The 27,963-nt window shown below is 40.8% G+C and overlaps 1 protein-coding gene across 3 annotated transcripts; it reads left to right on the top strand.

Annotated features, from left to right (window-relative positions):
* Nucleotides 1-523: 523 nt before the first annotated feature.
* On the top strand, nt 524-27,963 carry LOC117819036 (NADPH oxidase activator 1-like). 3 transcript variants are annotated; one of them, XM_034692234.1, is made up of 16 exons: nt 524-702; nt 3,085-3,259; nt 4,199-4,281; nt 7,465-7,573; nt 8,920-9,054; nt 12,462-12,569; nt 13,573-13,632; nt 13,715-13,752; nt 13,848-13,986; nt 14,395-14,463; nt 14,800-14,887; nt 18,697-18,806; nt 23,824-23,984; nt 24,448-24,556; nt 27,180-27,303; nt 27,475-27,963. In XM_034692234.1, exons 2-16 carry the CDS (start codon nt 3,086-3,088, stop codon nt 27,567-27,569), a joined length of 1,602 nt encoding a protein of 533 aa, XP_034548125.1. In that variant the 5' UTR covers nt 524-702; nt 3,085; the 3' UTR covers nt 27,570-27,963. The 3 variants fall into 3 exon arrangements, with proteins under 3 accessions (XP_034548125.1, XP_034548126.1, XP_034548124.1); XM_034692235.1 differs by lacking the exon at nt 524-702 and adding an exon at nt 979-1,025; XM_034692233.1 differs by lacking the exon at nt 524-702 and adding an exon at nt 1,121-1,172.

The following is a 27,963-nucleotide window of genomic DNA, read 5'->3' as shown; positions in this document are numbered from 1 at the left end:
AAACCGTATGACTTCATGTTCTTATACTGGGAAGCAGGTTATTTCTCCTCTTGACTTCCTTCTCTGAGGTGTTCCTTGTATGGTGGGGTCAAAGGTCACTTGGCACTTTGAATAGATCTCATTTACAGCCTATCCGTATTTCTATCATGTAACGGGAAGAGATCCATTACTGCTTCTGGCGGTGTGTTAACATAATCTGATGGCTCATTATAACAGCACATGGTCTGTACTGTTTAGCACAGCAGCTCTCACCTGTCCTATCCAGCTGTTGCATTGATTTAAACCTTACCTGACAGGATGATGATGATGTAAAGGGTTGCAGTAAATCCCCTGACAAAGACAACACATGTTGAAATTTAGTTAAACAGGAGATATAATCTATGCTTGTGGGTTGATCAGGCCCAACTGGTTTAAATAGCCCTGTGTGACTCATGAGTGTGTGTGTGTGTGTGTGTGTGTGTGTGCGCGTGTGTGTGTGTGTGTGTTTTGTAATTGTTATGTATACGTGCCTCACTCACAGGTGTGGATGCTATCTGGGGAATGTGGATGGAGGACTTCCTTGTAGCGTCAGGGTGGAGACTCCTGAAGAGGCCAGTTTCTTCTACACTCACTTCCCTGTTGGCTCAGAGAGGAGGACAGGCGGCACGGAGACACAGCGGACACTCACTGAACTCTTACCTGGCTGTCATTCAAAAGCAGAAGGTAAGACATCTGGATGAACAGTCTTTTAATAATTCCGGGTTCATTATAATTCATATTGCATGAACTGAAGTAACGAACATGTGCAGAGATGTGTTGGTTAAACACAAGGAAGTATTCCTGGAAATATGAGCAGAATGTCACTGATTGACAACATTTCACTTTAAGTTTCCCTCTTTCCTTTTATTTTATTTTCTTTAAGCTTCTTTTTATTTTTTCACAGTCAACCTGTTTAGTTTGTTCTGAAAGTCTGTGTGTGATTCAGCCTACATATACTCACCTGCACCTGTCCATCCTGTCTCTCCTAACTCTCTCTCTCTGGAATGGTAACATTTACTTTTATTTATACTTTTTACACAAACATTTCTTTTTCCTTGTGTAAAAAATACATTGTACGGTACATTTATAATCTTGAGTCATCCAGAACAACAGCTCTGCATCCCTGATTTGTAGATGACCCACACAATCAAAAGGTATTAATATAAAGGTACAGTTTTTTAGTATTTAAAGGTACAGTGCGTATTTAAAGGAACAGTCTGTAATATATAAAGGTGCAATGTGTACTATTTAAAGGTGCAGTGTGTAGAGTTTAAAGGTACAGTCTGGAGTATTTAAAGGTGCAGTGCATACTATATAAAGGTGCAATGCATACTATATAAAGGTGCAATGTGTACTATTTAAAGGTGCAGTGTGTAGAGTTTAAAGTTACAGTGTATAGTATTTAAAGGTGCAGTGCATTATATTTAAAGGTGCAGTGTTTAGTATTTAAAGGTACAGTGTTTAGTATCTAAAGATACATTATGCAGTACTTAAGGGTACAGTGTGTACTATTTAAAGGTACAGTTTGGTGTATTTAAAGGTACAGTTTGGTGTATTTAAAGGTACTGTCTATTATTTAAAGGTGCAGTGTTTAGTATTTAAAGGTACAGTCTGTATTATTTAAAGGTGCAGTGGTATAGTATTTAAAGGTGCAGTGGTATAGTATTTAAAGGTGCAGTGCATTATATTTAAAGGTGCAGTGTAAAGTATTTAAAGGTACAGTGTTTAGTATCTAAAGAAACATTGCGCAGCACTTAAGGGTACAGTGTGTACTATTTAAAGGTAGAGTGTGTATTTAAAGGTACAGTTTGGTGTATTTAAAGGTACTGTCTATTATTTAAAGGTGCAGTGTTTAGTATTTAAAGGTACAGTCTGTATTATTTAAATATACAGTCTGTATTATTTAATGGTGCAGTGTGTGATTTTTAAAGGTGCAGTGTGTGATTTTTAAAGGTGCAGTGCGTAGTATTCAAAGATACAGTGTGTAGTATTTAAAGGTACAGTGTGTAGTATTTAAAGGTGCAGAGTGTAGTATTTAAAGGTGCAGTATGTAATATTTAAATGAGCAATGTAAAGTATTTAAAGGCGCAGTGTGTAATATTTAAAGGTGCAGTGTGTAGTATTTAAAGGCGCAGTGTGCAGCATTTAAAGGTATAGGTCGTAGTATTAAAAGGGCAGCATTTAGTTTTTAGCTGCATTTATCAGAACTGACTCGTATTCATAAGTATGTTTTAATTAGTGTTTAATCACGTGAATGTTTAAATCTTGTTGCTTTTGTTAACTTATATTATGCATTTGATATCCACATAGGAGAGGGTCCTCTTCCCCTGAGGCCGCCATCTTGCAGCACAATGTTTCAACAGTAGCACAGAATGGACAAACTTGATACATGCATGTTTTTGTTTTTAGTGAGAGGTCAAAATGCACCTGTCACAAGACAGCAAAGAAGAGAGTTGTTGTAGTGTTCAAAATAATTTGTAGTGCAAGATTTTTCATAACTTTTCTGACAGTTTCAGCCAAAACTTAAACATTATAATCTTCATACCAGTAGACATTATAACAGGGTTATTTTAGTGCATGTTTGTTACATACAAGCATATCAACAGGGATGAAATTGTACAAAATTGTTTGTAGTGGAAATGGAAAGAAAATCACAATCACTGGAAATATTTTCTGCAGCTGGTGGACAAAGTGCAGGACTGTGAACAAACCACAGCACTTTCTGCCACAGTAACAAGTGCAGACAATGGAGGTGCAGTTAAAGTGCTTGGGGAAAAAATCAATGCAGCTCTGTTTTGATGTTTGGGCACCCTGCTGTTAGGAGCTCTCTTCCATTCAAGAGGCAGTCATTGGAAAATTGATTTTTCATTCTTAAAAGTAAAAAGTAAAAGTAAATTATTTCTACATCTGCCTTACACTTGTGTCCACATTTTCAGTAGTTTGGAGTGTGAGGAGTACAGCCAGAACTTAAAAATCATCCCTGATGTGGATAAACTTGGGAGAAAAGCTGCCTGTGTTTTTTTTTGTATACCTTTATTTCACTCTGCTGCTGTCTTTGCTCTGCAGGATGCTGTACACAGAGTTACTACGGCTGTGGGATGAGGCGGTGCAGAAGGTGGACGCCAAGGACTGGGATGGAGTGCTGGCTAAACTGGATGAGATCAGTGAACCCACGTCTCGTACTCTGTTTATTGCTGCCTCGGCTTACCTGGCTCTGGGAGACCTCGACCAGGCCATGAAGGTCTGTAAGATGTGTGTGAGGGTTGGAGGTGGAGAGTCTTACTCATAAGTCATGGTGGTCGTTTTAATGGAGAACCTGATTGTTATAAGTAGAGTTGTCACAGTACCAGAGCTGAAATTTTGATCTGTACTAAGGTGAAACGATATCAATACCTGTTTCAATAACACAGCTAAAAAATATTGAATGAGTTCAAAAAATAACTTCTAGGTGCCTGAAATGGATATTTGATACCTGTATTATATTTGATTTTAACCCTGCACACAGTACTGGTGCAGAAACAGCTGCTGAAAAACATTTAAGATTCTGTTAATAGTAATGAAAGGCAAATATAAATCAGACTTCTCCTAAAACTGTTCCTTTCTTTGGAAGTCTGCTTCAAAAGATATGCATGCTGAGACCATGTTGGAGAGAGGTAAACAGGGATAGAGGAGAATAAGAGAGAGAGAGAGTGATGATGATGAGACAGATAGTAGTAGTAGCTGTTGCTGCTGTACATGTGAAAGCAGTTGTTTTCATCTGGCTTTATTTGAACAGTATCATAAATATCCATCATCCATCCATTATCTTGATCCCTTATCCTGTTTTGGGTCATGGAGGCCGGGACCAATCCCAGCTGACTCTGGGCGGAAGGCAGGGTACACCCTGCAGGTTGCCAATCTACCACAGGGTTAAATGGCTCCTGTAACGCCGACCCCATGCAAAAGTTTCAGGCATTCAATACTAAATATGTAGAAATGATGCTTGTTTTTGTAACTCATGAAGCCGCATCAGCATCAATTTCAGCCGGTTTGAACTCCTGCTTCAAGCTTTAACTGTACCTACTGTAGGCCCCCCTGCACGGTTCAGCACTCTTGATATCATTTGTAGTACTAACCCTGTAAGAAATGAAGCGCTTGTGTTTATCCATATGTGACCATCCTGCCCCTGTCTGACTTTCAGGCGTTAGACCTCACCATTGCCAAGGATCAGCGTCTTGCTGTTGGTTTCTTCCAGAGAGCAGCCGTGATGATGCAAGTTGACAGGTAGGAGGCAGACTCACCTCATCACAGACTAACCATGACACTTAGGAAACTACTGTGATGCTACAGCCTCATGATATCACAGAAAGCTTCGTCAAACAACTACTGAGAAATCTGTCATTACAAGCTTGGTTCATAGTGATGGAGTGCGGCCTTTCCTGGCCTCACACGAGAGGCTCCTCACTACTTCACTATGGATGCACAGCTGAAACAGTAGTGCAGCTTCATGTAGAGCTTGGGCAGAGCATAGGGGTCAAAGATACTATCTGCTGTGATGTCCCTCAAAGCTGCAGCCTCCACTTTGTTCCTTGTGACGAACTCCCTAATGCCTTTGTCCTCAGGGATGCAGCGCTGCCCTTCTTAGCTCGACCATTATCTCTCTTTTTTTAGTTCTACAAAATCACAAACACAGAGCACAGCAGCCTTCAAGACTAACTTTCACTACTATCTTTATGACACTTTTAGCTTTAAGTAGTAATAATATGTCATATTTGAGCTTGTGTTGAAGATTACTCCATGCCCAAGGAGCATTACAGTCAAAGGCCGCTCAGTCCAAAGCTGAGGTCCTGTGATGAGCAACAAATTAGAGGATCATGACTTGAACCCAGGGGAGCTCAAATACAGAGGAGGACAGAGATGAGCTGGAGGTTTTCCCAGTGCTGTTTTATAAATAGTCATACTGTCATTTTTGGTAATTAGAAATATACCCGCTCTGTTGTCTGTGAATTTAATTAAAGATGCCCAGAAAACAGAATCATACAGGATGCAGTGTGAGTGAGGGATTTCAGGTTAGTAATGAAGCAAAGAAATGCAGGATACACTGAATCAAGGGTCCCTGAAATGAATGAGGATGCATGCATACACAAAAGGTCACCGTCAGATAGACTTGAAACATCCACAAGAGATTTCATGGCACTGAAAGTAAAGCAGGACTCATTTCTTAAACCGAAGTCAGTCTTCACTTTGAGCTTTTCAACTAGATAAGATAGTTTCCATATACTCAGATATTTTTAGGGTTTGAAATACAGACAAAGACAACCCCAAATCCAAAAGAGTTGGGACGCTTTCTAATAATGCAAAGACTATATATCAAATGTTGAAACTAAAAACAAATATAGTTTTATGAATGATAAAATAAAATATATACCATCATAAAATAAGATCAAATAAATACCATCATAGTCATGTTTCAAAATATATGAGACAAAGGGAACGGAACACTGGAGAAGTTTTACAATGCTGAAATAAACAATAGATGAACATCTCCCAGCTACAACGTCAGACTGATGGTATAAACTGAGATTAACTTTAAAAACTTTAAGACTGAAAATCAAAGTAAGATTGCACTGCAAAAACTCAAAATCTGACCAAAGGAAATTGTCTTATTTTTAGTCAAAATGTCTTCTCCCACTTGATTTAAGATACATTTACTTAACAAGTAACATTTGGGCAAGATAGAGGGACTTGTTTTAAGACATCTTAAATATCTTGTTAAGTCAAACAATCTTGAAATGATCTTGTTTTCAGTTGTAATTTAGAAGAAACAAGGTTTATTTTACATTTCATACATTTCTAAAGCTGAGATCTTATTTGTAGAAGACGGATAAGCTTGATTTAAGACAAACAATTTACTTGATTTAAGGAAATATATTTTATTGGAGAATCTGTCAGAAAACAACTCCATTGATAAAAGAAAGAAAGAAAGAAAGAAAGAAAGAAAGAAAGAAAGAAAAAAGAAAGAAAGAAAGAAAGAAAGAAAGAAAAACAGAATGAAAAACAGAAAGAAAGAAAGAAAGAAAGAAAGAAAGAAAGAAAGAAAGAAAGAAAGAAAGAAAGAAAGATAAGTTGTTGTTTTAAAGGGTGTGTAACAGTTTCCAGGCTCTGTTCCTTCTAAATCAGATACAAATATTCATCCTCAAACTACATGCACACAATGAAACACCTCCTTTAGAGCATAGCTGGCTTATCCTAAAGAACAACATGACTGAATATTAGTATATCCAGCTCACTATGAGAAGACATTATATCTCAAAATTAGACAATTAAACTTTGTCATCTTATTTCAAGCACAAGATAATCTTAAACCTAGAGAAGTGCTGCTATAATACAACTCAAATGAAGGTGAATATATATCTCAAATGAAGAAGTTAATATAACATGTATTAGTGTAAAAATATTTTTTTGAGTGAAGAAATACTAATTGTTAGCATTCCTGTCTTATTCTGAGACACTAAGCTTTACAATACTGGTAAAATATTGCTTGAAATAAGTTAACCCTGCTAATTTTGAGATCACAGTTTTCTAAATATTACGTCTTATTTTAAGAAATCTTACCAAGCAAAATTTCACTTGTTCTATTGGCAGATTTGTTTTTGTTTATTTCAAGGTAAAAGTACATTGAAAAAATTTTTTTTTTCTTGTTTTTGGAGGGGCATTTTTTCCAGTGTAAATTCTTTTTTTTTTATCCTACTGGCAGACTTTTTACTCATTACAAGCAATTTAGTACTCATTTTTGCTCTTGACATCTTGAAATTGAATAGTTACTGGGCTTTTTAGATGAATGTCTAATATGCAGTCTGAAATTATATCTTCTTATTGGAAACGAGACAAGTAAACTTGCTTCGCTTTGATTTTTTCTCGTGTATAGATAGCAGTGACTTTTCCTTCTGGGTGTTGGAAATTGTTCAATCTGGTTTGGTTGATGCAGGAAGTCCCTTTCGTGACTTCCAGGACTCTGTACGAATCTGTAAATGTGAAGCAGCTTGTTAGCTTACCCCTTCAAAGTGACTGGAATCTGGAAAGTGCATGTTACACCGAAATGTGAGCCCTGTCATAAGGCCTCTACCTGCACTGACGGCCATTCATTATTTTATCTTTTTGGCGCCCCTGCTCACAGAGGGCTACAAGTGTTATTCTGGTATGACTAAGGGTTATTTGAGAGAATATTTCTTGGCTAATAACACTTCCTGGAGAATTTTCATCACCTCAACATGGTCAGGTAATGAGCCGAGACTGCAGGAAGTTCGTGGTTATAACAAAGGACAAGTCTGACTCATGACATCCCTGTAAGACCACAGAGAGCAGCTTTAGTGTGGAGTTTAAGATGCTGAGTTTAAACCTGTCTGTCTGTCTGTCTGTCTGTCTGTCTGTCTGTCTGTCTGTCTGTCTGTCTGTCTGTCTGCACAGGTTGGAGGAAGCTCTGTCAGACTGCATCTGGGCACAGAAACACATGAGAGCAAACATCGTCATCGACTACAGACAGCTGGGCCTGAGATTCAAACTCTACAGCTGGCAGGTCTGACATTCAGCCAATCACACAAACGCACACAAACACACACACAGAAAATCACATACAGTCACACACCTGCTTGGAGACAGGTAACGCTGGCCTTCAGCCCGCTTCTTCTCATGAGGTGAAATGAAAAAGGAAGTCTGATCTTGCGAGGTCTGTCAGTGATGTGGAATGAAAACAGAGCGAGCCGGCCGTGTCATCATCACCTCCATTGTTTGGATCAAATGTCACACACACCTGGGAGCACACAGAGCCCTATTGATGGAGGCCAACAGGTTACACAACAGTACATATTTCCCACAAATGGAGAAGACGTACACAGCTCCACACACACACACACACACACACGCACACAATGCACCTGCAATAAAGTCAGATCGAAAACAAAGGCTCAATGCTGCTCAAACACTTGCAGCCAGGGTTTAAAAGCTAACATGAGCATTAGATCGATTACCTGAAGTGTTATAAATTCTGCAGTAGTATTACGTGCTGGAACAAGCATGCATGGAGATAGCTCTGACGGTGGTTTGTTTGATTTCAGAGTCAGTGTTCACTTGTTCAAAACATCTCAGCTTTATATCCCTTCAGGCATTCTAAAACAAGTCTTAGAAAATGTACATGCAAGCTCACTGAGAAACTGATACTTCCTGGAAAATCATCATCATCGTCCTCGTCCTGGATGATCAGAACAAAGTGTGTAAAGACAGCAGCAACATTTTAGACTTAGTGTAAAGGAGTTAAATTTAGAGGAGGATCAAATGTACTCTCTTTGTAGAAGTGACCTTAAAGATGCGTCATCAAGAGATGCTTTTGCTCTTGTTTTATTCCTGCTGAATTCCTGTAAGAAGTCAGGCTTTCATTCACCTTTGCTCTTCAGGTCAAAGCCCTTCTTTCTAATTGTGCACATCCTACTCATGCATGTAAGAAATAAAGCTTTCTCATGTTTCCTTGAACCTTTAAAGTAATAATCCTGTGGTACTCGTCTGAGCTGTTATTCTTCAAGGTGTAAAAAGGAGTAAAAACTGGCACAGGTCTCTGGTTATTTAAATCACAGCTTCAACAGAAACATCTAATACACGGGCGCGTCGCTCTGCTGAATACTCAAATAATAACGATGCTTTCTCGCCTTTGTAACTGACAAGTGTTGGCTGATGGTTTTATCCTCTTGTGTCTTTAAAAGTTTGGTGCATGGAGAGTTAGACACTAAGTTTTTAAAGCCAGAATCTTCATATTTGGTTCTTGTTCCCACACAGATGGATTACTGTGGTCCAGGGAGTGTTGACAGCAGTAAAAATGGATGAATATTAACGGGCTGGTGCTAAAATGTGTAATTGTAATGTGTCCCTCAGGTGTTATATAACGCAGCAGCTGTGTACTGTCGGATGGGACAGTGGGAGCAGGCGAGGGAGGTGCTGCTGTCAGCGTCCCAGGAGAAAGGAGGAGGCCGAGGGGGGAACATAGAGGTGGCTTTGGACAGCATCATGGTGAGTGACTCCTGCGATGAGTTCCCCTTCCACTGATGGTGCTGTGAATGCTTTATGACTGTGATTCCCACCTTGATGGGTCTGCAGTGAAAGGAGGATAATGATGATTCTCTTAGCGGAGGAAAAGTTTAGTCTGTCCTCACTTCTTTAAAGATGCAATGAGATGAAGACTTTAACCTGGAACGCAGTGGATCATCAGCTGTGCTCCATTTGGCCTGCTGCGGTACCATTCATCAGGCTGCAGCAAGGACAGTGAGCTCATTTAAAGCGGGAGCAGGTGGTGCAGTTTATGCTGCAGCAGGTCTGTCTGCTGTTGTAGGTGTGATCAAAAGGCACAGGCAGCCACCAGGTGAATGTGTCTCTCCACCTGTCCGGGCCTGAGTGCACGAGCATGAGGCGTTATTCATGCTCACCTCAGCTTTAAGTTTAGTCATTGTTTTACAGGTAGGTGTTCTTCCTGCATGACGCCGGCTGGGCCTGCTGCACCTCCACTGGGTACCTGCAGAGTTATCCATGCTCATACATGTAATACTAATAATAATTTTATTTGTAGAGCACTTTTCAAAAACCAAGTTACAAAGTACTTTACATTGGCAGCAAAATAAAACAGGCAGTTCATAAAAACACACAAGTCAAGATAAGGAAATAAAACATATTTTAAAAGACATAAAATTCCCCTAAAAGAAGTCTAAAGGAATATGACTCTTTTAAAATATATTTCTTAAAATAAAATAAAATGAAACAAAATTCAATTATATTCAGATAAAATCAGGAAAGGTATGGTAAAAGTTTGTTTTCAGAAGAGATTTAAAAGAGCTCACTGACTCAGCAGACCAGGCGCCTCATGTACAAAGACTTTCATGGATTTCCTACTGAAACATGGCGTACACTCAAATCCAGAAAATGTCGTACGCACAAAAATATGCAGATGTATGAATCTGTGCACAAGGATCAACAGCTGTAAAAGTGTGCATTTGCCAACCATGAAGTTGCCGTGAGACACCCATAGACTGTATAAAATATGGATGCAGTATCCGTGACGTCACCCATCTGTTCCTGAGAGCTGTTTTGAAGCCAATCGATGGCGGCAGCCATATTGGAAATGAGGAACTCAACCAGGCAGAGTGTGACGTAGTGTGAGCCTCCTAGCCAACAGCTGTGTGTTCCCGACCGGGAGTCATGTCAGTCATGTCCTTATTTGGGCAAAACTCGTAATCTTAATATCTTCTGAACCGTCACGTTAGAAAAAAATTCACCCCCTGTACAGTGTGTGCTGATAGAGAGATTAGCTTCATAGGCCAAGCCGTTTTTTGAACCAGGCTGTAAACATGTTTATTAATGCTGCAATGATCGTCTTTTTCCCATTCATGTCTATGTGGTTTCCTGCGTTTCTGCAGCCAGCCTCAAGAGGATTCTCAATGTATTGCAGTTTATAACACTTCCACATGGGCTTCATAGTTTGAGACCGGAGGTTGCCGTTTGGAGACACACTTCCACGGTCATTTCATTCTTGATTCATCTGAACTTTGCCATGAAAAAGAGCGTACGCCACGTTTTTTTGTGTGTGCTCACTCTTTGTACATGAGGCTACTGATTTCCTCGGGCAGATGGTTCCAGAGTGTCGGACCCCTCAGAACGCCCTGTCTCGTATGGTTTTCGTTTTTGTATTTAGAATGCACAATAAACATCTACCCGAGGTTCTCAATGCACGCGTCGGCTTGTAGGGTACTAAAGGGTCTGCTATATTGCTTAGATTAAGTCCATGTAAACGGACTCAAGTGCAATATTTCTCCCATCTATTTATTAATGTGCAATAATTACCCATCCCTCTTTTCTTACATGTGCAATATGTTTTTTCTACTCATCTTCTGAGTTATGTTCTGTACATTGTTTTATACCTATGCTTCAAGTCTGTGCACATTTCACACCGTGTCACTGGTTTTGTAAATATTATATACATAGCAAGATATGTTTATTTCTACTTCTTTAACTTTTGCTAATAACTTTTTAATAATTGCTATTTTGTACGCTCTTGTTTGCTTTATACTGTTTTGCAGTGTCTACTTTGGTGCTGTAACATTTCAATTCCCCCGTTGTGGGACGAATACAGGATTATCTTATCTCATCTTATCTTATGTAGAGCTTTAAAAGTAACCAGTAAAATCTTAAAATCGATTCTAAAACATACAGGCAGCCGGTGCAAGGAAGCTAAAATGGGTCACTCCCAGAACATTTCCTGGTGGTAGGGTTGTGAACATTACTGCTCATTTAAAGTGCAACAGGAGAGGCAGGACAACATTTGATACAACTAATTGATAATAAAACATTCATGCAAGGACATAATCAGATAGTAGAACAGCAGGGAATGTGTGTGTTTTAAGCTCTTCACATTCTAAACAGAGCTGTCACACTCTTAGGTATCGTCTCTGTGCTGACCTGAGGTGCAAACATGATCAAATTCTGCTTATCTCAGTTCACTATGAGATTTCAAATCATCCCTCTTCAGCGTCACAACGGTTTGAAGTGTTTAGAAGCCTTTTCCTTCTGCCTCTGTGTCCCAACTCTGCACATGTGGAAGAAAATGGATGGATTGCTGTACATGCATGCGTTTGGATGGTGGTTACTACAGTGGATGCTATTGTGTCATCCCGTACACCGCCATCCAGTGGCCAGCTTGGGTAAAACACTCAAATAAAAAATAGCAAAAGAAAGAAAGTCTTCTCTTTAGTAGACCCTTGCAGCTTTAGATATTCTGTATATTCAGGTAGCAGCTCAGGTGTCACAGTGGTCAAAGGTGTTGCTCTCTGCTTGGAGAGAATTATGAGAAATCAATCAGCAGGCTCATCGACAGCAATATATTTCTCCTGCAGCTACAGTTAGAAAAGCTTCATCTTCAGTTGCTTTTATGAATGCACGTACATTTATAACTCCACTTTCTTTCTGATCAACTGGCTGTGTTACATACTTGACTCTGATTGGTCAAATTCCACAACAACTGCGATTAATTCTCAAGAACGATCACACACGTCAGACATTTCAAATCAATGATGCTCAGGATGCTTGAACGATGACAGAGTAGAGCGGTGCTGCTGGAAAGAGGTGACCGGGTGATGAGAACAGCTGATGACTACAGAAGATAAGTGAGCATGTGTGGAGGAGTGAATTCAACATAATGACAATAAATCAGCATGCAGAATCTAATCCTCCACTGCAACTTAATTTAATAAGAGACACAAACAGGTCAGAGCTGACTCTGAAGTGCTGACTGACATTTATTATTCCACTCATGACTTTTCTGAAATGATACAGATTCTGGTTACAGATTTTGAAGGCTAAAAAAAGACACTTAAAAAGATGAAGTACAGATGTAAACACAATCGCTATCCTCTGCATCTCTCCTGTCTCAGAGGGAGGAGATCCTGGCTCCTCTCCTGGTCCCAGAGGGTACGGTGTTTCGACCCAGGAAACAGGACGTGGAGCAGCTGCAGCAAAAAGACTTCCTGGGCAAAGCAAAGGTGAGGAGACCAACGTTAATGTTTGTCACGAATGCACATTGAGACGCTCCTGACGCTTATATATTAAACTAATGAGAGACAGTAGCAACCAAAGTAATGGATATATCATCTCATTGTGCTCTTATATTCATAATTAAACTACTGTTTCTACAAATCCACCGACAAACAGAGAAAACGTGCTGTTTTCTATTTGATTTGGGAGGTTAGAATGAACACAGATACACCCCAGAGCACCTAAACATTCCTGCTGCTTCAGGAGACTCCAAACAGAGCAGGTCTAGACCATACTCAATGTTCTATTATTAACAAAGACCCAACATCAAGACAGGATAAGATCCAGTCCCATCTTACAGACAGGACTCAGTCTGATCTCATCTTAATCCACCATGAGCAGAGCACTTTGCAACATTTAGCAAGTTACAGTGGCAAGGACAAACTTCCTTTAAGAGGCAGAAACCTCCAGCAGGACCAGACTCATGTTAGACACACATCTGCTAAGTTCGAGTTGGAGAGAGGGATATAGGGAGATGAAGAGAGAGAGATGATAGTGGTGGGATGGATAGTAGTAGTTGTAGCAGCTGGAGTGTGGCACGTCCACAGCAGCATGCCAGAGAAAATCTACGAGACAAGGGAGCTCAGGGACTCCAGATAGCTCTATTGCAACTTCAACGGGTCAGGAGGAGTTCAAGTAAGTGACAGACAGAGAGAGGAGAGAGAGGGAAAGACAGGATCCCAGTGTGTTAGTTCCCCCAGCAGTCTAAGCCTATATCAGCACAACTAAGAGCTGGTCCAAGCCTGATCCAGCTCTAACTATAAACTTTATCAAAAAGGAAAGTTTGAAGCCTACTCTTAAAAGTAGAGAGGGTGTCTGCCTCCTGGACCCTGACTGGTAGATGATTCCAAAGGAGAGAGGCCTGATAGCTGAAGGCTCTACCTCCCATACTACTTTTAGAGACTTGAGGTACGATGTAGATTTCATTAACGTACGATATTCTACCTGCAGGTGATTTCCTCCATGATTCCCAATGATGACTTTGGAGGTTTTGAACCTCTGAGGCTGCAGGTAAGAAGAACCAGTGTCAGAGAAATAATTTATATTAATGACTGTCAGATTCTTTTGTAACAGTAATTATCTCTCCCATCAGAAACCTGGTTTCTATGAGCCTCAAGGGGACGGATCTCAGTGAGTATAGAAACATTATGAACCCCAGCTGGAGCAAGGGTTATGCTGTCATTGTAAATGTGTATGACTGATGTTTGTCTTCTTCTTTCTGGTAGAGATTCTCGGTACATGCGTGTGCAGACTCCCTACATGGCTCGAGGCGCGGGGCAGCTGACTGTGCCGGGAGGGGCCATGGTGTTTTTATTCGCTGAGGAGGACAGGGACGGGATGGTGACGGTCATTTATGACGGACAGGTGAGCACAGAGAGAGAGAAACTGAATGTACTCTTCTTTCTATTCATGTTTTTCTGCATCTCTTCATGTCTTCATCTTTCAGCATGTTTACGTCTTCTTCTGACGCCTATGATGCCGGCTGGGACACTACAGAAATACACTGAGCACAATAATATCACATAGAGGATGTGTGCTTTCAGAGAGATCTATTCACTCATTCTTATTGTTCACACTGAGTGGCCTCATCAGGCCAAATACACCCTCAGGCCTCTGGGAAATGTCCCAGTGCTCCTGATGTACAGTCCCTGCCTGCCCATGTGTGATTTCTGCACAGTTACTGTTTCCTTTATACGTTTCTTTCCTGCACAACTTCCTCAGGTCAGTGTTTTTGATAATTCAGAGTCTGATTTTCCGTCCTTTGTCTTTCAGAGAGGACTCCTGCCTGTGTCTCTGCTCCAACCTGCAGACGTGAAGTCATCCAAAAGCAAAAAGGACAATGTAATATATTTTCTTTATAATACACTTTGTGGTCTTTTTATTCTTACGTTTTGGGTTCTTCTTCAGTAAAAACACAGACTGGGCTTCAGTTTAGAGTTTAATGGTGGTACTTTAGGGATTGCTGAAAATTACCCTGATGCTGAGCGTTGCTTTATCTTTTCTTTACCCTTGAGGACCCGGGACGCGGGAAAAACTGCAGTGTCAGGGAGAATAGATAAAAAGATCACTCTGCTCTTTCAGCCACAAAAGTTTCCAGCTGGGAGAAAAATGCAATGATTTTTCTCCTTTTATAAACATGCTGTTTTACCGACCTCTCCGTCCTGTCATTCACTCCAGAGGATTCCCAGTGGGATCCCCCTCCCTCCAGGACTGAAACCACCCACTCGCCCAAAGGCTCAATCCAGCTCGGCACCTCCTGCTCGGGGTAAAAATCCATCACCCTCCTCCTGGTTCTCTCTCTCTCTCTCTCTCTCTCTCTCTCTCTCTCTCTCTCTCTCTCTCTCTCTCTCTCTCTCTCTCTCTCTCTCCTCTCTCTCTCTCCTCTCTCTCTCTCTCTCTCTCTCTCTCTCTCTCTCTCTCTCTCTCTCTCTCTCTCTCTTTCTCTCTCTCTCTTTCTCTCTCTCTCTCAAGTCTTATTACTTTTAAATAAAAAAGAGGAAGACCTCTCCACCTTCCTCCCTCTGATATGCTCCAGTGAGCACCTCTTTATTAGAACAGATCACTTCAGGGTCACAGCGGTATTTCTGATGTGTACCTTCTGTCTGGCACTCAGGCTTCCTCTCTATCAGGAGGTTGTGTTTGATTCTGGAGAATGAGGACTTTTATTTTTTGTAGCTCTGTGGAGAAAAGGTTTTAAAAGTACGGTGCTAATACGTTGTGGTGCATGGCTGGTAGTTTTGGCACAGAGACACTGAGGACAGATTAAAGGTCTGACTTCTCTTTGGGGACAAAACATCCCTACAACAAGTAAACAGATCATCCGTACATGTTTTTAAAGTAAAAGAAAAGGACCCTTATAGTTTCTGCCACTTATTACAGCAAAGATTCATGTTTGGTTACACATAAAATGTACTGAAATGCATGTACAGGTGTGCAGTGTTGTAGTGCATTAATATGGATGGGGACAGATACGGTCCTATGGAGAGCTCCCTGAGATATCTTCTGAAACAGTCATCATTTACCACCCATCTAATATCCACATGACCTGTGGATAACTCACAAAAACGACTCACAAAAAGTTAAGGATATCAAATTTTGGGTGAAATTCATGGGAAATGTGAACAGTTCATGCTACAGTGATATTATATCATGAAAGTGGGGTATTTAAGTATAGCAGCATGCAAAGGTCATTCATTCATCTCAAACAATTTAATGAAATCAAAAGCTAACAACAGTGGTGGGTAAACCACAACAAAACATGTCTCAATAACTTGTAATGTGCCGTCTCCTGCTGTTCACAAGTCCACTTATCATCTGATGAGGCGCTCCACTCTTCTTGAAGGGCTGTCCTCATCTCATCCAGGTTCTTGGCTGCAGGGTTAAACCTTCTACACAACGACTCAGTACTTGATCGATTGTTAGGTGTCGTCTTGGTCTCATGATGTCCAGATGTGACAGACATGCCGGAAGGCAGCTGCAACAGCTACTACTATCCGTCTGATCACTATTACCTCTCTTTCTTCATCTCCCTCTATTCCTCTCTCTAACTCGGTCTCAGCAGTTTTGGTTCTAACATGAGTCTGGTCCTGCTGGAGGTTTCTGCCTTCCTTTTTGATAAAGATTATAATTAGAGCTGGCTCAGGCTTGGAACAGATCTTAGTTATACTGCTATAGGCTTAGACTGCTGGGGTAACTGACACACTGGGATCCTGTCTCTCCCTCTCTCTCCTCTCTCTGCCTATCACTCACTCTAACTCATCCTGTCCCATTAAAGTTACTAGCCATAGGCCTTTCTGGAGTCCCTGAGCTCCCTTGTCCCGTAGGTTCCTCTGGATCTCTGTTGTAGACAGCCTGCTGCTGTGGCCAGACTCCAGCTGCTACAACTACTACTATCTGTCTCACCACTATCATCTCTCTATCTTCATCTCCCTCTATTCCTCTCTCCAACACGGTCTCAGCAGATGTGTGTCTAACATGAGTCTGGTCCTGCTGGAGGTTTCTGCCTGTTAAAGGAAGTTTGTCCTTGCCACTGTAACTTGCTAAATGCTGCAAAGTGTTCTGCTCATGGTGGATTAAGATGAGATCAGACTGAGTCCTGTCTGTAAGATGGGACTGGATCTTATCCTGTCTTGATGTTGGGTCTTTGTTAATAATAGAACATTGAGTACGGTCTAGACCTGCTCTGTTTGGAAAGAGTCTGAGGATAACATTTGTTGGGATTTGGCGCTTTATAAATAAAGGTTGATTGATTGATGATTGGACGGTTTAAGTATAAACTGTCATTGAACCAGAACATTTAGTCGTCGACTTATGAATCAGACACTTGTTCTTTTTGTGGTTGATCACCTTGTTAGAGAACAGCCTGTCATGGAATAAGTACTGAAACATTGAACAGCTGGATGTGTGCATTTAAATGTTTAGAGAAGGTCAAATTAAATTCACCTGTAAGGGTTAAAGTGCATTTTAGGTGCATTCTGAAATTTCATCTGAAAGTCGAATATCCCCAACCTTTTGTGAGTAGTATGTACAGTATCTCACAAAAGTGAGTACACCCCTCACATTTCTTCTAAAGCTGATGCACAAGAAATTCCGCAAACAATTTGTTAAAGACAAGCAGACTAAGGACATGGATTACTGGAACCATGTCTTGTGGTCTGATGAGACCAAGATAAACTTATTTGGTTCAGATGGTATCAAGCGTGTGTGGCAGCGCCCAGGTGAGGAGTCCAAAGACAAGTGTGTCTTGCCCACAGTCAAGTATGGTGGTGGGAGTGTCATGGTCTGGGGCTGCACGAGTCCTGCCTGCACTGGGGAGCTACAGCTCATTGAGGGAACCATGAATGCCAACATGTACTGTGACATACTGAAGCAGAGCATGATCCCCTTCCTTCAAAAACTGGGCCGCAGGGCAGTATTCCAACATGATATCGACCCCAAACACACCTCCAAGACGGCCCCTGCCTTGCTAAAGAAGCTGAGGGTGAAGGTGATGGAGTGGCCAAGCATGTCTCCAGACCTAAACCCTATTGAGCATCTGTGGGGCCGCCTCAAATGGAAGATGGAGGGGCGCAAGGTCTCTAACATCCACCAGCTCCGTGATGTCGTCATAGAGGAGCGGAAGAGGATTCCAGTGGCAACCTGTGAAGCTCTGATGAACTCCATGCCCAAGAGGGTTAAGGCAGTGCTGGAAAATAATGGTGGTCAAACAAAATATTCACACTTTGGGCCCAATTTGGACATTTTCACTTAGGGGTGTACTCACTTTTCTGAGATACTGTATACCTCTAACCACGCCACTGCAAAACCTCAAATCCTAGCACACATGCTGAAGTACAGTCATCATTCAGCAGTACATTCATCACTCTGAGATAAAAAAGTAGCACCAACAGAAAGAGATAGTGGTCCGATTTAAAATATTCTTGTGTTGATGCATCCTTTTATGGCACCGTTCAGTGAGCAGTTGTAATGAATAATTTTTGGATGCTTCCTCCTCTGACTCTGACTCAGAAAACTCCAACATGAAGAGCTGCACTACACTGTTGTTGATGTGTGCAGGCCAGAGAAATGTGAATGTAACCCATGCCCACACATTCTTGAGGAATTATCCAAACAACCAGAATGAGCCTTTATCATCCCAGGGTTATATAAATGATATTCCCTATCAACATGATGAGACACTGAACGATCCTGTTTGTATTTGTATTTCAAGTCACATTTTTAGAGGCTTTGAGAGTCACAGGTCTCGTTCTTCCTAAATTATAAAGGCCCCCCAAGAAAGGCTCACAGTCCCACGGTGCAGTGTGTAAATTGGGTCTTAAATTTGACAGAAAGTTAGCCCACACAGAAATGTGTCGACAGCTTCCTGTGGTTGGGTTTGCTGGAGTGAGCTGATGAGTTGGAAAAGGAGGAAAGCAGAAACTGAAACAGGCGTGAGAGTATGAAAAGTGATTCCATCCTCGGTGCACGGCTGCCGGGTGAAATAAACCTGCAGCTTCATACTCACAGAACATCTACTCGTCTTCATTCGTACTGTGTGTGCTCAGACTCTACCTATCCTGTGTTTTTTCCCTGCAGTAAGCTTTACCTCCACGGACATTCCACCTCCATCCTACAACACAGCCACCCACGCACCGCTGCCAGCCTCTGAGCCTCCCAGGTACACAGCCAACGCAGCCAGGGACCAGGTAATATCCCCTCTGAGCACTCTGATTCATCTGTGCGGGCTGAAATCACATCAAAGTTCTTCCCCTCACACATTATAAACATGTACACTGGCTTCTCTTCTCACCTTATCTAAATATAGAAGGATTGTGCGGACTTGTGAAGAAACTGCTTTGTAAGGTTTAACATAACCGGGGAATGCTGATGTGCCCCGATTAAGTCACGGTGACACTCAGACGAGGCAGAGGTAGAATGCCTCTGGATAAAAGTATTCTTTGCGCCTCTGCACAAAAAAAAAATCATAACGGCTATCAAAGTGTGACTCAGGTGTTTCCAGTCAATTAGCATACTGACTCATTTTATAATTTAATACCATACCAGCGTTTATTCTGGAAGCAGAACGCCTCCTGAACAGAAAATGAGTTCTCAGTGTATCTGCTTCCTGTGTGTGGATGCATGAGTGCAGAGATTCTTCTCTAAACAGCCCCAGGCCGACTTTTCTGTTACAGTGTCAGTGTGTTTTCTACAAAACCCCTCTGTCTTTCTTTGTTTTGTACTCTATTCTGTTCATTTGTTTTCCTTTGTGCCTTTGTTATGATGTTTAAGTGTGCTTTAACTGCCTAGATATAGAGAGAGAATATGACAAAGACACATGGACTGTGTTTTTAACCTGCAGGATGATGAAAATACTAGGAGAATATAATAATACAGGAGAAATAAACTGTTCAGTTCTTTCTCATTCAAGTTTAAGTTTGAGTCTTCAGAACTGTCATGGTTTTTTGTTGTTCAGCTGTTCAGATGAAGAGCCAACCTTTGATTTCAAGAATTGAAGCTGATGCGGGAGTGCTGAAACCTGCAGTTCCTCAAGTGTCCACTTGAGGCAGTCTGCAAAAGCACTCAAACTTAAAGATATTATGGTTACGAGTTTTGCACATAGACTATATAATAAATAGACGTAGTATCGGTGACGCCCCCCCTCTGTCTCTGAAGAGCTGTTTTGAAGCTGATCATCCGTGGGAGCTATATTGGGAATGTTGAACTCAATCTAACTTTGTCCGAGCTAGTGTGAGGTAAAGAGGCAGGCCTTTAGCCTCCTCGCTAACAGCTACAGGGTGCTCATCTGTCAATCAAGTCACCCGTGCCTCTCAATATATATAACTTGTAATCTGAACACACTCACACAGTGTGTGCCGACCGAGAAATTAACTGTTCAGACTACACTCGTTTTTTGAACCAGGCTGTAAACATGTTTATTTCTGCTGAAAAGATTGTCTCTCTGAATTGGTGTGTATGTGGTTTCTGGTGTTTCTGGAGCCAGCCTCAGGTGGACTCTTAAGAAACTGCAGTTTTTAGCACTTCCACATTGGCTTCAATACCCGCGGCTGGAGGTGGCCGCTTCGTTTTGCATAGTTGTCTACCCCCAGTGTTCACAGTGGGAATTACTTTAAGTGCAAAATTACTATTTAGTGAAGCATACATTGATTAAATAAGAAAATACATAGATTTATTCTCCAACAGATACAAAAGAGCAAAAATATGAACGTGGATCAAAATAAAAAACTACAAAATAGAATTAAAAATAAACTCACAATGATGAAGGGATCAGTCTGTGAAAGAAGACAACCTGCAGAGTGTTTGTCTGAATGAAGCGTGAGGAAATATTCAGAATAAGAGTTGGTTTTAAGTTTAACAGTGAGGAGTGAAACCAGCAGATAAAGAGAAAACTCTGGAGACTATAACAGAGCGATAAAAACAACAGAGGGAGACAGGACTGACAGAAATGGGATTTATTTTCTGGAGAAGTTGAATTCTCTGTCGCAGACTCTGTGTCAAACGTCATGGTGAATAGTGGGAATATTATTCAGGTTTTTGTTTGATGTTTCTATCACATGAGCTGCTGTAAGGTGACATGAATACAAAAAAAATCAGAGGCTCAAAAACATGCCAGGAAACAGAGAGAATGAGGAGCAGAGTGTTGAATGTTTCTGTGTATGACAGGTCAAGCTAGGTGATGTAGAAGGCAGACTACTGAATAAGCTCTCCTCTAGCTCTCCTTAGAGAAAATGTGATATATTGACTTGATTCAAAAACTAAATAAAACTGCTGTTCAAGGCTGTAAGACTGGACATTATGAATACACCTTTAAGCCAAGTATCCCTAAGAGGATCAATTTAGTATCTGAATCATACAGTCTGGAATATACAACGTATACCCATAGGAAAATAAATTTAGAGAGGAGATCTCAAAAGTGTTTCATTTATGTCTCCTAGACAACAATGAGATCTGTTTGAAAGCAAAATGAGACTATAGCTTATGTCTCCTGTTTCTCATTCTTGCCTCCAGAAAAAAGTTGTAAAAAGTCTCAGCTTAGTCTCCCTTTCAGTTCAAAAGGAGATCTGGTCAAAATCTGAAATGATTCTCAGGTATTTCTCAAGTGTTGTGACTTCTTTTGAGCTCAGGTGGAGAAACCAGGGAGCTCTCTCAACTGTCTGTCTAACCTCATCCATTTGTTTTTGTCAGACTCAGTTTTTGTGTCTCAAGTTGAGCTCAGATGGAGCAAAGAAAGAGCCTGAGCTCATCTTTTCATGAACATTTATAGAGCCTTGCAAAATTAAGATTTCAATGTAATTGTCCACAAACTTACAATTCTCATTAAAACATTTGAACCACTTCAGATCCGCTATTTAGATGTCAAATGATCTCTTCTTTGACTTCACAGTATGGTCCATCATTTACAAGTCTGTTTGGAACAAAACAACTTCACAAAGATTTAGTGGGTTTGAGAGAAATTGCAAAAGATAGAGATTTCATTTCATTTTTCGATTCCCGACCAGTCGACCATTTCCTGCATGTCTTCCCCCGCTCACTACTCCCCACATTTCCTGTCTCTCTTCAGCTGTCCTGTCAAATAAAGGCAAAAAGGCCAAAAATATAGTTTTAAAAAAGAGAAGAAAATGAGCCATTAATGAGATCTCTCATTTAAGTCTCAAATAAGACTCATGTCATGGACTCAACTATTTATCTGAATTTTAGGAGACACTAATGAGAAACGAATGAGAACAATTTGAAACTTGAATGAGGCTGAAGTGAGAATCTCAATTTTGTCTCCAGAGACTTAGAAGAGAAAGCCTTGAGCAGTCAAATTTTCCTCTGGGTACAGACATCTTCCTGTGTGATGATTGTAATCCAGTTAAGCACAGTCCATGTGATAGAGAATATTTATCTGACATGTATTTTAGTTCTTCAGTTTGACCCATGTCCCATCTGTTAACATGGAGGAGGCAGTGTTAATAACAAATACTGCAGCCAGCCAGCAGGGGAAGCTCTGAATGTTTTGGCTTACTTGCAGGGACAGGCGGTGCCATGCATCTTTTATGCAGTCTACGATCATGACCTAATGACCACAAAAAGCTATGAAAAGTGTTGCCACTAGCTTGGCCTGTGTCACCGAGCTTCCCAGCATGCTTTGCACATTGAAGCAGCCGCTGGAGCACTATCTTCAGGGTAAGATAGAGTAACACAGTGAAACACGTCTCTCATGCATTTTAACACTGATATATTAGTCACACCAGATTATATTTACACTCTGAATTTTAGGGGGAATGTGAGGGGTGTGAATATCTCCCTAACGAAATGATCCGATTCAATCCTTGATGGCAACGATTGAAGACGATTAATCAAAACAAAGGACAATTCAGTTCAATAAGATATAGTTTGGTTCAATGCAAATGTATGTTTGAATCTCAAGTAAATTTATACTTAAAGCTCCTGTGAGGAGTTTTTAAGTGGTCATGAAATTGACTGAAATTAACAGTGATGCCTTTTTATGACCTAGAAAAGCAAACAAGATTGTTAGAAAAGGAATTGATCATTTCTGTTTTGTTATTTTAAAGCATGAAATCGCCATGAGAGGGTAGGTGTCAGATGAGGTGATTGAAAGAAAAACCCTTTTTCTGCAGTAAATGTTCTTAATGAGTGAAATATTTGACTGTTAGTTGAAAGTGGGGGGAGATAACATAATTTACACATGTACAGAACAAAATAAGCAAGATCACTTAGTCCACAGGGTGGCGCCAAAGTCAACACAAACAGAAAGTTCCTCACAGGAGCTTTAATATGACCGATTAAACATTCAAAGACAGATTAGAGACAACGTCCAAGTGCTCAGTGGCCCATGCGCAGCCTTTAGCGTTATGATTGGTAACCGATTCAGATCAGTTCATCTTTACACCCCGAGTAAGTCATGTTGTAAGGCCAATAGTGATGCTACAAGAGGTGGTAATAATAGTATTATATGGTCTGTATTATGACCCTCCACCAAAAAAACACCACATAGAAGTTTTATATTAATTAAAAATTAAATACAGTGAGAGATACTATTAAAAAATTATATAATCAAAAAAAATAAAAAGACCAAGGCTGAAGCTCATTCTTATTACTTCATCCTTATTAAATAACTACTGGTGATACTTGTGCTACTCAGTTTTATGATACACTGAAGAAACAACAACAACACAGTTTCAAACATTTTAAAAAAAACGAGTACAAGGCCACACAAAAGAGGAAACCAGGAGTTATAACAGTTCCATCAGCAGTAATGGTAAAACCTCATATTTCCATCCGTTTACTGCTTTTTAAAAACATTTTTCAAATGTCACAGCTTCTCTTCATGTTCCACTCTCCTACAGAGATATCTCTGCTTGACTCTCCACCTTTTCTATGTTTGTTTTTTATAACTATCTGTTAGAGGGTGATTCTACGGGCTCATGACTGTCAGGGGACTTAAAAAGTAGGGGAACCTTTGCGGTAGTGAAGTGTTATGATCGAATGTCATATTTTTCATACCAGTGCCCTTTCATACTGACTACTCACAACCTCTGAATTAAGGACACGCTCTGTACATTACTCGTGTAAAGTAGTCCGACCAATAATTCCTCCACTGGCGCAGACACATTTATCATAATAACCATCTTGAGTAGCTGACAGCACTGGATCGAACGCTGAGTTAAAGCTTTGTTTAACTGTGCTCTTTGTTTCCAGCATGCAGACGCTGCTCGGGGAGCAGAGGCGGGATCTGTGGTGGTGAAGGTCCACTACACGTACACAGTGGCTCTGTCCGTCCCTCTGGACATGCCGTACAGCGAATTAAAGGAGAGAATTGCACAGAAATTGGGCCAGTCGGCGTCTCAGCTGCGCCTCAGGTAACTGCAGGCCCGCCAACCCACTTCTGTCTCCCTGAATTTCAACAAGTGATGCTGCATTTCTAAAAATATGCATTTCTTTGTCCACTCCACCCTGTGGGCCTAATATCTGATGTGAGAGAAAGAACACTGAGGCTGCAGTTGCACACACTACGAGCACAGCAGCAAACAGCAGAGCAGGACTCACTAAGCTTCACCACCAGATAAAAAACATCACAGAGTCTTTACAAGACCTCTGAGGATTAATAACAACAGGCCCGTTCATTTTCTAGCTGTCTGGATAAAAATAGAATGTAATAATAACAAATAACATGCATCAGATTCTTGTTTTGCAGCATACTTGTAATTTTCTCTGTTCTCTCCGTTCTCTGCCTGCCAATATTTGCCCCCATGATGCCCCCAATTTCCTGTCCACCCTTGTACATTCACTCCCACTCACCCCTCCTTCTCTCTTCCTCATCAGACATAAGATGCATGGCTCCCGGGTGCTCATACCTCTGGGTGGGGAGGCGGAGCCAGGCCGTAATGTGCAGGAGGTAGCTGAGGCTGGCAGGGCCACCCTGTGGTGTCAGGTGAGGTCACCACTGCACACCATCAGGGCATGAAATCACACATTAGTTGCAGGGATGTGTCCACGGGGTTAGGAGAGGTTGTAGTTGCTCTCCCGCCTGATTAAAGCTGAACTATTTTTAAATTGACAGGTATGGCGGGTGACAAGGGCAAAAAGCCCTGGGATGTTTTCATTAGAAGAAATGTGATGCAACGTCAGAAAGGGGCCATTACTTAAACAAATAAGAAAATACAAAACATTTAGCCTTATTGAAATGTCAGTATCCAGGATAAAATCGGTCTTAATGGATCTACTCAAAAAAGTACTTTAAAAAATCTTCCCATCAACAAATAAGCATCATAACAGACAAGAAAAATGTTATCAAAATCAACAGTTCAGGGTCTTCTTTGTGGTATTTTTCATTTCATGATGCTCCAAATGTTTTCAATGGATGATAATTCAGGACTGCAGGCAGGCCAGTTTAGCACCTGGACTCTTCTACTACAGAGCCATGCTGTTGTAATACGTGCAGAATGTGGTTTGGCATTGTCTTGCTGAAATATGTAAGGTCTTCCTGAAGAAGGCATTGTCTAGATGGCAGCTTTTATTGCTCCTAAACCTGTATATATAGTTCAGCATTAATGGAGCCTTCACAGATGTGTAAGCTCCCCATGCCATGGACCCATGGAGTCATGTCTGTTTTTGATGCAGTGACTTCCACTTCATAGTCATGTCTGTTTATAATGCAGTGACTTCCACTACAGAGTCATGTCTGTTTTTAATGCAGTGACTTCCACTACAGAGTCATGTCTGTTTTTAACGCAGTGACTTCCACTACAGAGTCATGTCTGTTTTTAATGCAGTGACTTCCACTACAGAGTCATGTCTGTTTTTAACACAGTGACTTCCACTACAGAGTCATGTCTATTTTTAATGCAGTGATTTCCACTACAGTCATGTCTGATTTTAAAGCAGTGACTTCCACTACAGAGTCATGTCTGTTTTTAATGCAGTGCCTTCCACTACAGAGTCATGTCTGTTTTTTAATGCAGTGACTTCCACTACAGTGTCATGCCTTTTTTTTAATGCAGTGCCTTCCACTACAAAGTCATGTCTGTTTTTAATGCAGTGCCTTCCACTACAGAGTCATGTCTGTTTTTAACGCAGTGAGTCCACTACAGAGTCATGTCTGTTTTTTAATGCAGTGACTTCCACTACAGAGTCATGTCTGTTTTTAATGCAGTGACTTCCACTACAGAGTCATGTCTGTTTTTAATGCAGTGACTTCCACTACAGAGCCATGTCTGTTTTTAATGCAGTGCCTTCCACTACAGAGTCAGGTCTGTTTTTAATGCAGTAACTTCCACTACAGAGTCATGTCTGTTTTTAATGCAGTGCTCCCTGAGGGCTTGAAGATCAGGTCCATCCAGTCTTAGTTTTGGTCTTTGTCCCTTTTGTATATAGGTTTCTCCAGACTCTCTGAATCTTTTAATGGTATTATTTAATGTAGACGATGAAATCCACTAATTCTTTGTCATTTCACTGTGAGGAACTTTATTCTGAAACTGTTTGCTCACGTAGTCCTTGTCCAAACTGTTTGACATATTGATGGGATGTATTTTAGATATGTAAAAATAATCAGTAACAACATATTATATGTTGTCTTCGCACTATTTAAATTAAATAAGGAATTAAATGGTTTGTCATACATACGTTTTTATCAACATCTAAATGTCAATATATTTCAGCACAGCTACCATGCACATATTTGAAGTCCTAGTTCTGATGGTCTGTGTGAGATCTGATCACCAGTCAGGTAAAAGAGGTCTTGTATAAATATAAGTGCATCTTTATAAAAGGATGATCAGAAGCAAACACTACATCCTGTCTGTGTGAAGTTACCTTCAGACTGAGCTCTCCTGGCGCTCTAATCTGCAGGTTGAGGCCGGTTCATGAAACACATTTTATAACACTTTTCATAACGCAGGACGTAAGGGACGCCTCTCGGGTGAAATGGCCTGATTTAGGGAGCTTAACACACGCTGGAGTAACACACCGAAAGAGCCCGTCACAAGTGCATCATGGGAATGCTTTACAGACACTCTGACATCTGATCCTACAAATGTCATGCCATAGAATTTTATAATGTAAGCATCACATGCTTCAATAAGTTTAAATATTTTCGGTTTAAAAAGAAAGGTCAGAACATTCAGCAATCTGTTGCTCTTGGCCCTCCATTTGGACAAAACTGTGCATTGAAGCTTAATTTAATTCAAACTGTCATAAAAATGTAGTCAAGTTTTCCATTTGGGGACATTTTGTCATATCTTGTCTATTATTTTTTTGAGATACATCATTTTCAATTCTTAATGCTTTTCTTTTTGGGGTAATTTATGATAAAATAAGCAGTTCTGAGTTATCACTTATGTATTATTTTGACATGCTGGGAGATGACTTGTGTTTGTAGTTTTCCCCAAGCCAGAGAGGATGAGTGAAGGGTCAAAATAATGAAAACAATGACATGCTCCTAAACTTCAGTGCCATTTCCAATTCCAGTGCTTTTGTGTAATCACTCCCTTTTGCTCAGAGTTCATGATTCTACAAATCATCTCATGAAATATTCTTCCTCCTTTTTTTGGATACAGAAAGAAGACCCCCTGCACAACCGTTCCATCCTGTGCCAGATGGTGGCGCTGTATGACTACTCTGCTGAGGGCCCAGAGGACCTGGAGTTCAGCGAGGGAGACACCATCGACATCCTGGGTGAAGGTGAGGTCTACAGGTCAACCGTCATAAAGAGTGTCTCTGTCTCTTTAAGGCGGTTTGATTCGCACTCTGTGTTCTCCTCGGCTCAGATGTGAGTCACCCTGCTTCTTTATGTCTCTCTGTGTTTAGTTTTGAATCTCACCTCCTCTTTATGTCTCTCTCTCTCTCTGGTAGTTAATGAGGAGTGGTTGGAGGGACACTGTGCAGGAAACATTGGCATCTTCCCGAGCTGCTTCGCCTACAGGGAGAACCTCAGCGAGAGCCTGTAGAGCATGTTATGAGACAGACGTGTGACTGTGCAACCATCTCTAATAAACCTGTTAACCTGTGACAGAGCAAGCTTACGACCACACGGCACCTTTACAGAGTGCACTCACGGTTTACTCTGTCATGCTTTAAGATACTTCTGTCTCATGTTATCTCTGTCATGTTGCTGCAGTGATTCATTCCCACAGTACTGAAGAGTATGTTTACATTAAACCTGTTTTTTCTCTCCTGTTTTACTTACACCATAACATTCCTTTTGCATCCTGTGATCCTTATCAGGGTTTATATCAACCTCAGTCAACTTCATGTTTTATTCTATGTTGTATTAACATTATATCTGTGTAATCTTTAATGTGTGTGGTGCCTTAAAGAACAATAAAGTGTCTTGATACTGAA

The sequence above is a fragment of the Notolabrus celidotus genome, chromosome 9, assembly GCF_009762535.1.
Source record: "Notolabrus celidotus isolate fNotCel1 chromosome 9, fNotCel1.pri, whole genome shotgun sequence".
Taxonomy (NCBI): domain Eukaryota; kingdom Metazoa; phylum Chordata; class Actinopteri; order Labriformes; family Labridae; genus Notolabrus; species Notolabrus celidotus.
Note: the sequence above shows the minus strand (reverse complement) of the source record. Positions and strands in the feature narration are given on the sequence as shown.

Excerpts from the sequence above, each read along its gene's own strand:
- LOC117819036 (XM_034692233.1), top strand. The coding sequence starts at position 1,153 with ATGACCCACACAATCAAAAG. Across the intron at positions 12,570-13,572 it reads ACTTCCTGGGCAAAGCAAAG|GTGATTTCCTCCATGATTCC; the intron begins GTGAGGAGACCA and ends TTCTACCTGCAG. Across the intron at positions 14,888-18,696 it reads CTCGGCACCTCCTGCTCGGG|TAAGCTTTACCTCCACGGAC; the intron begins GTAAAAATCCAT and ends TTTTCCCTGCAG.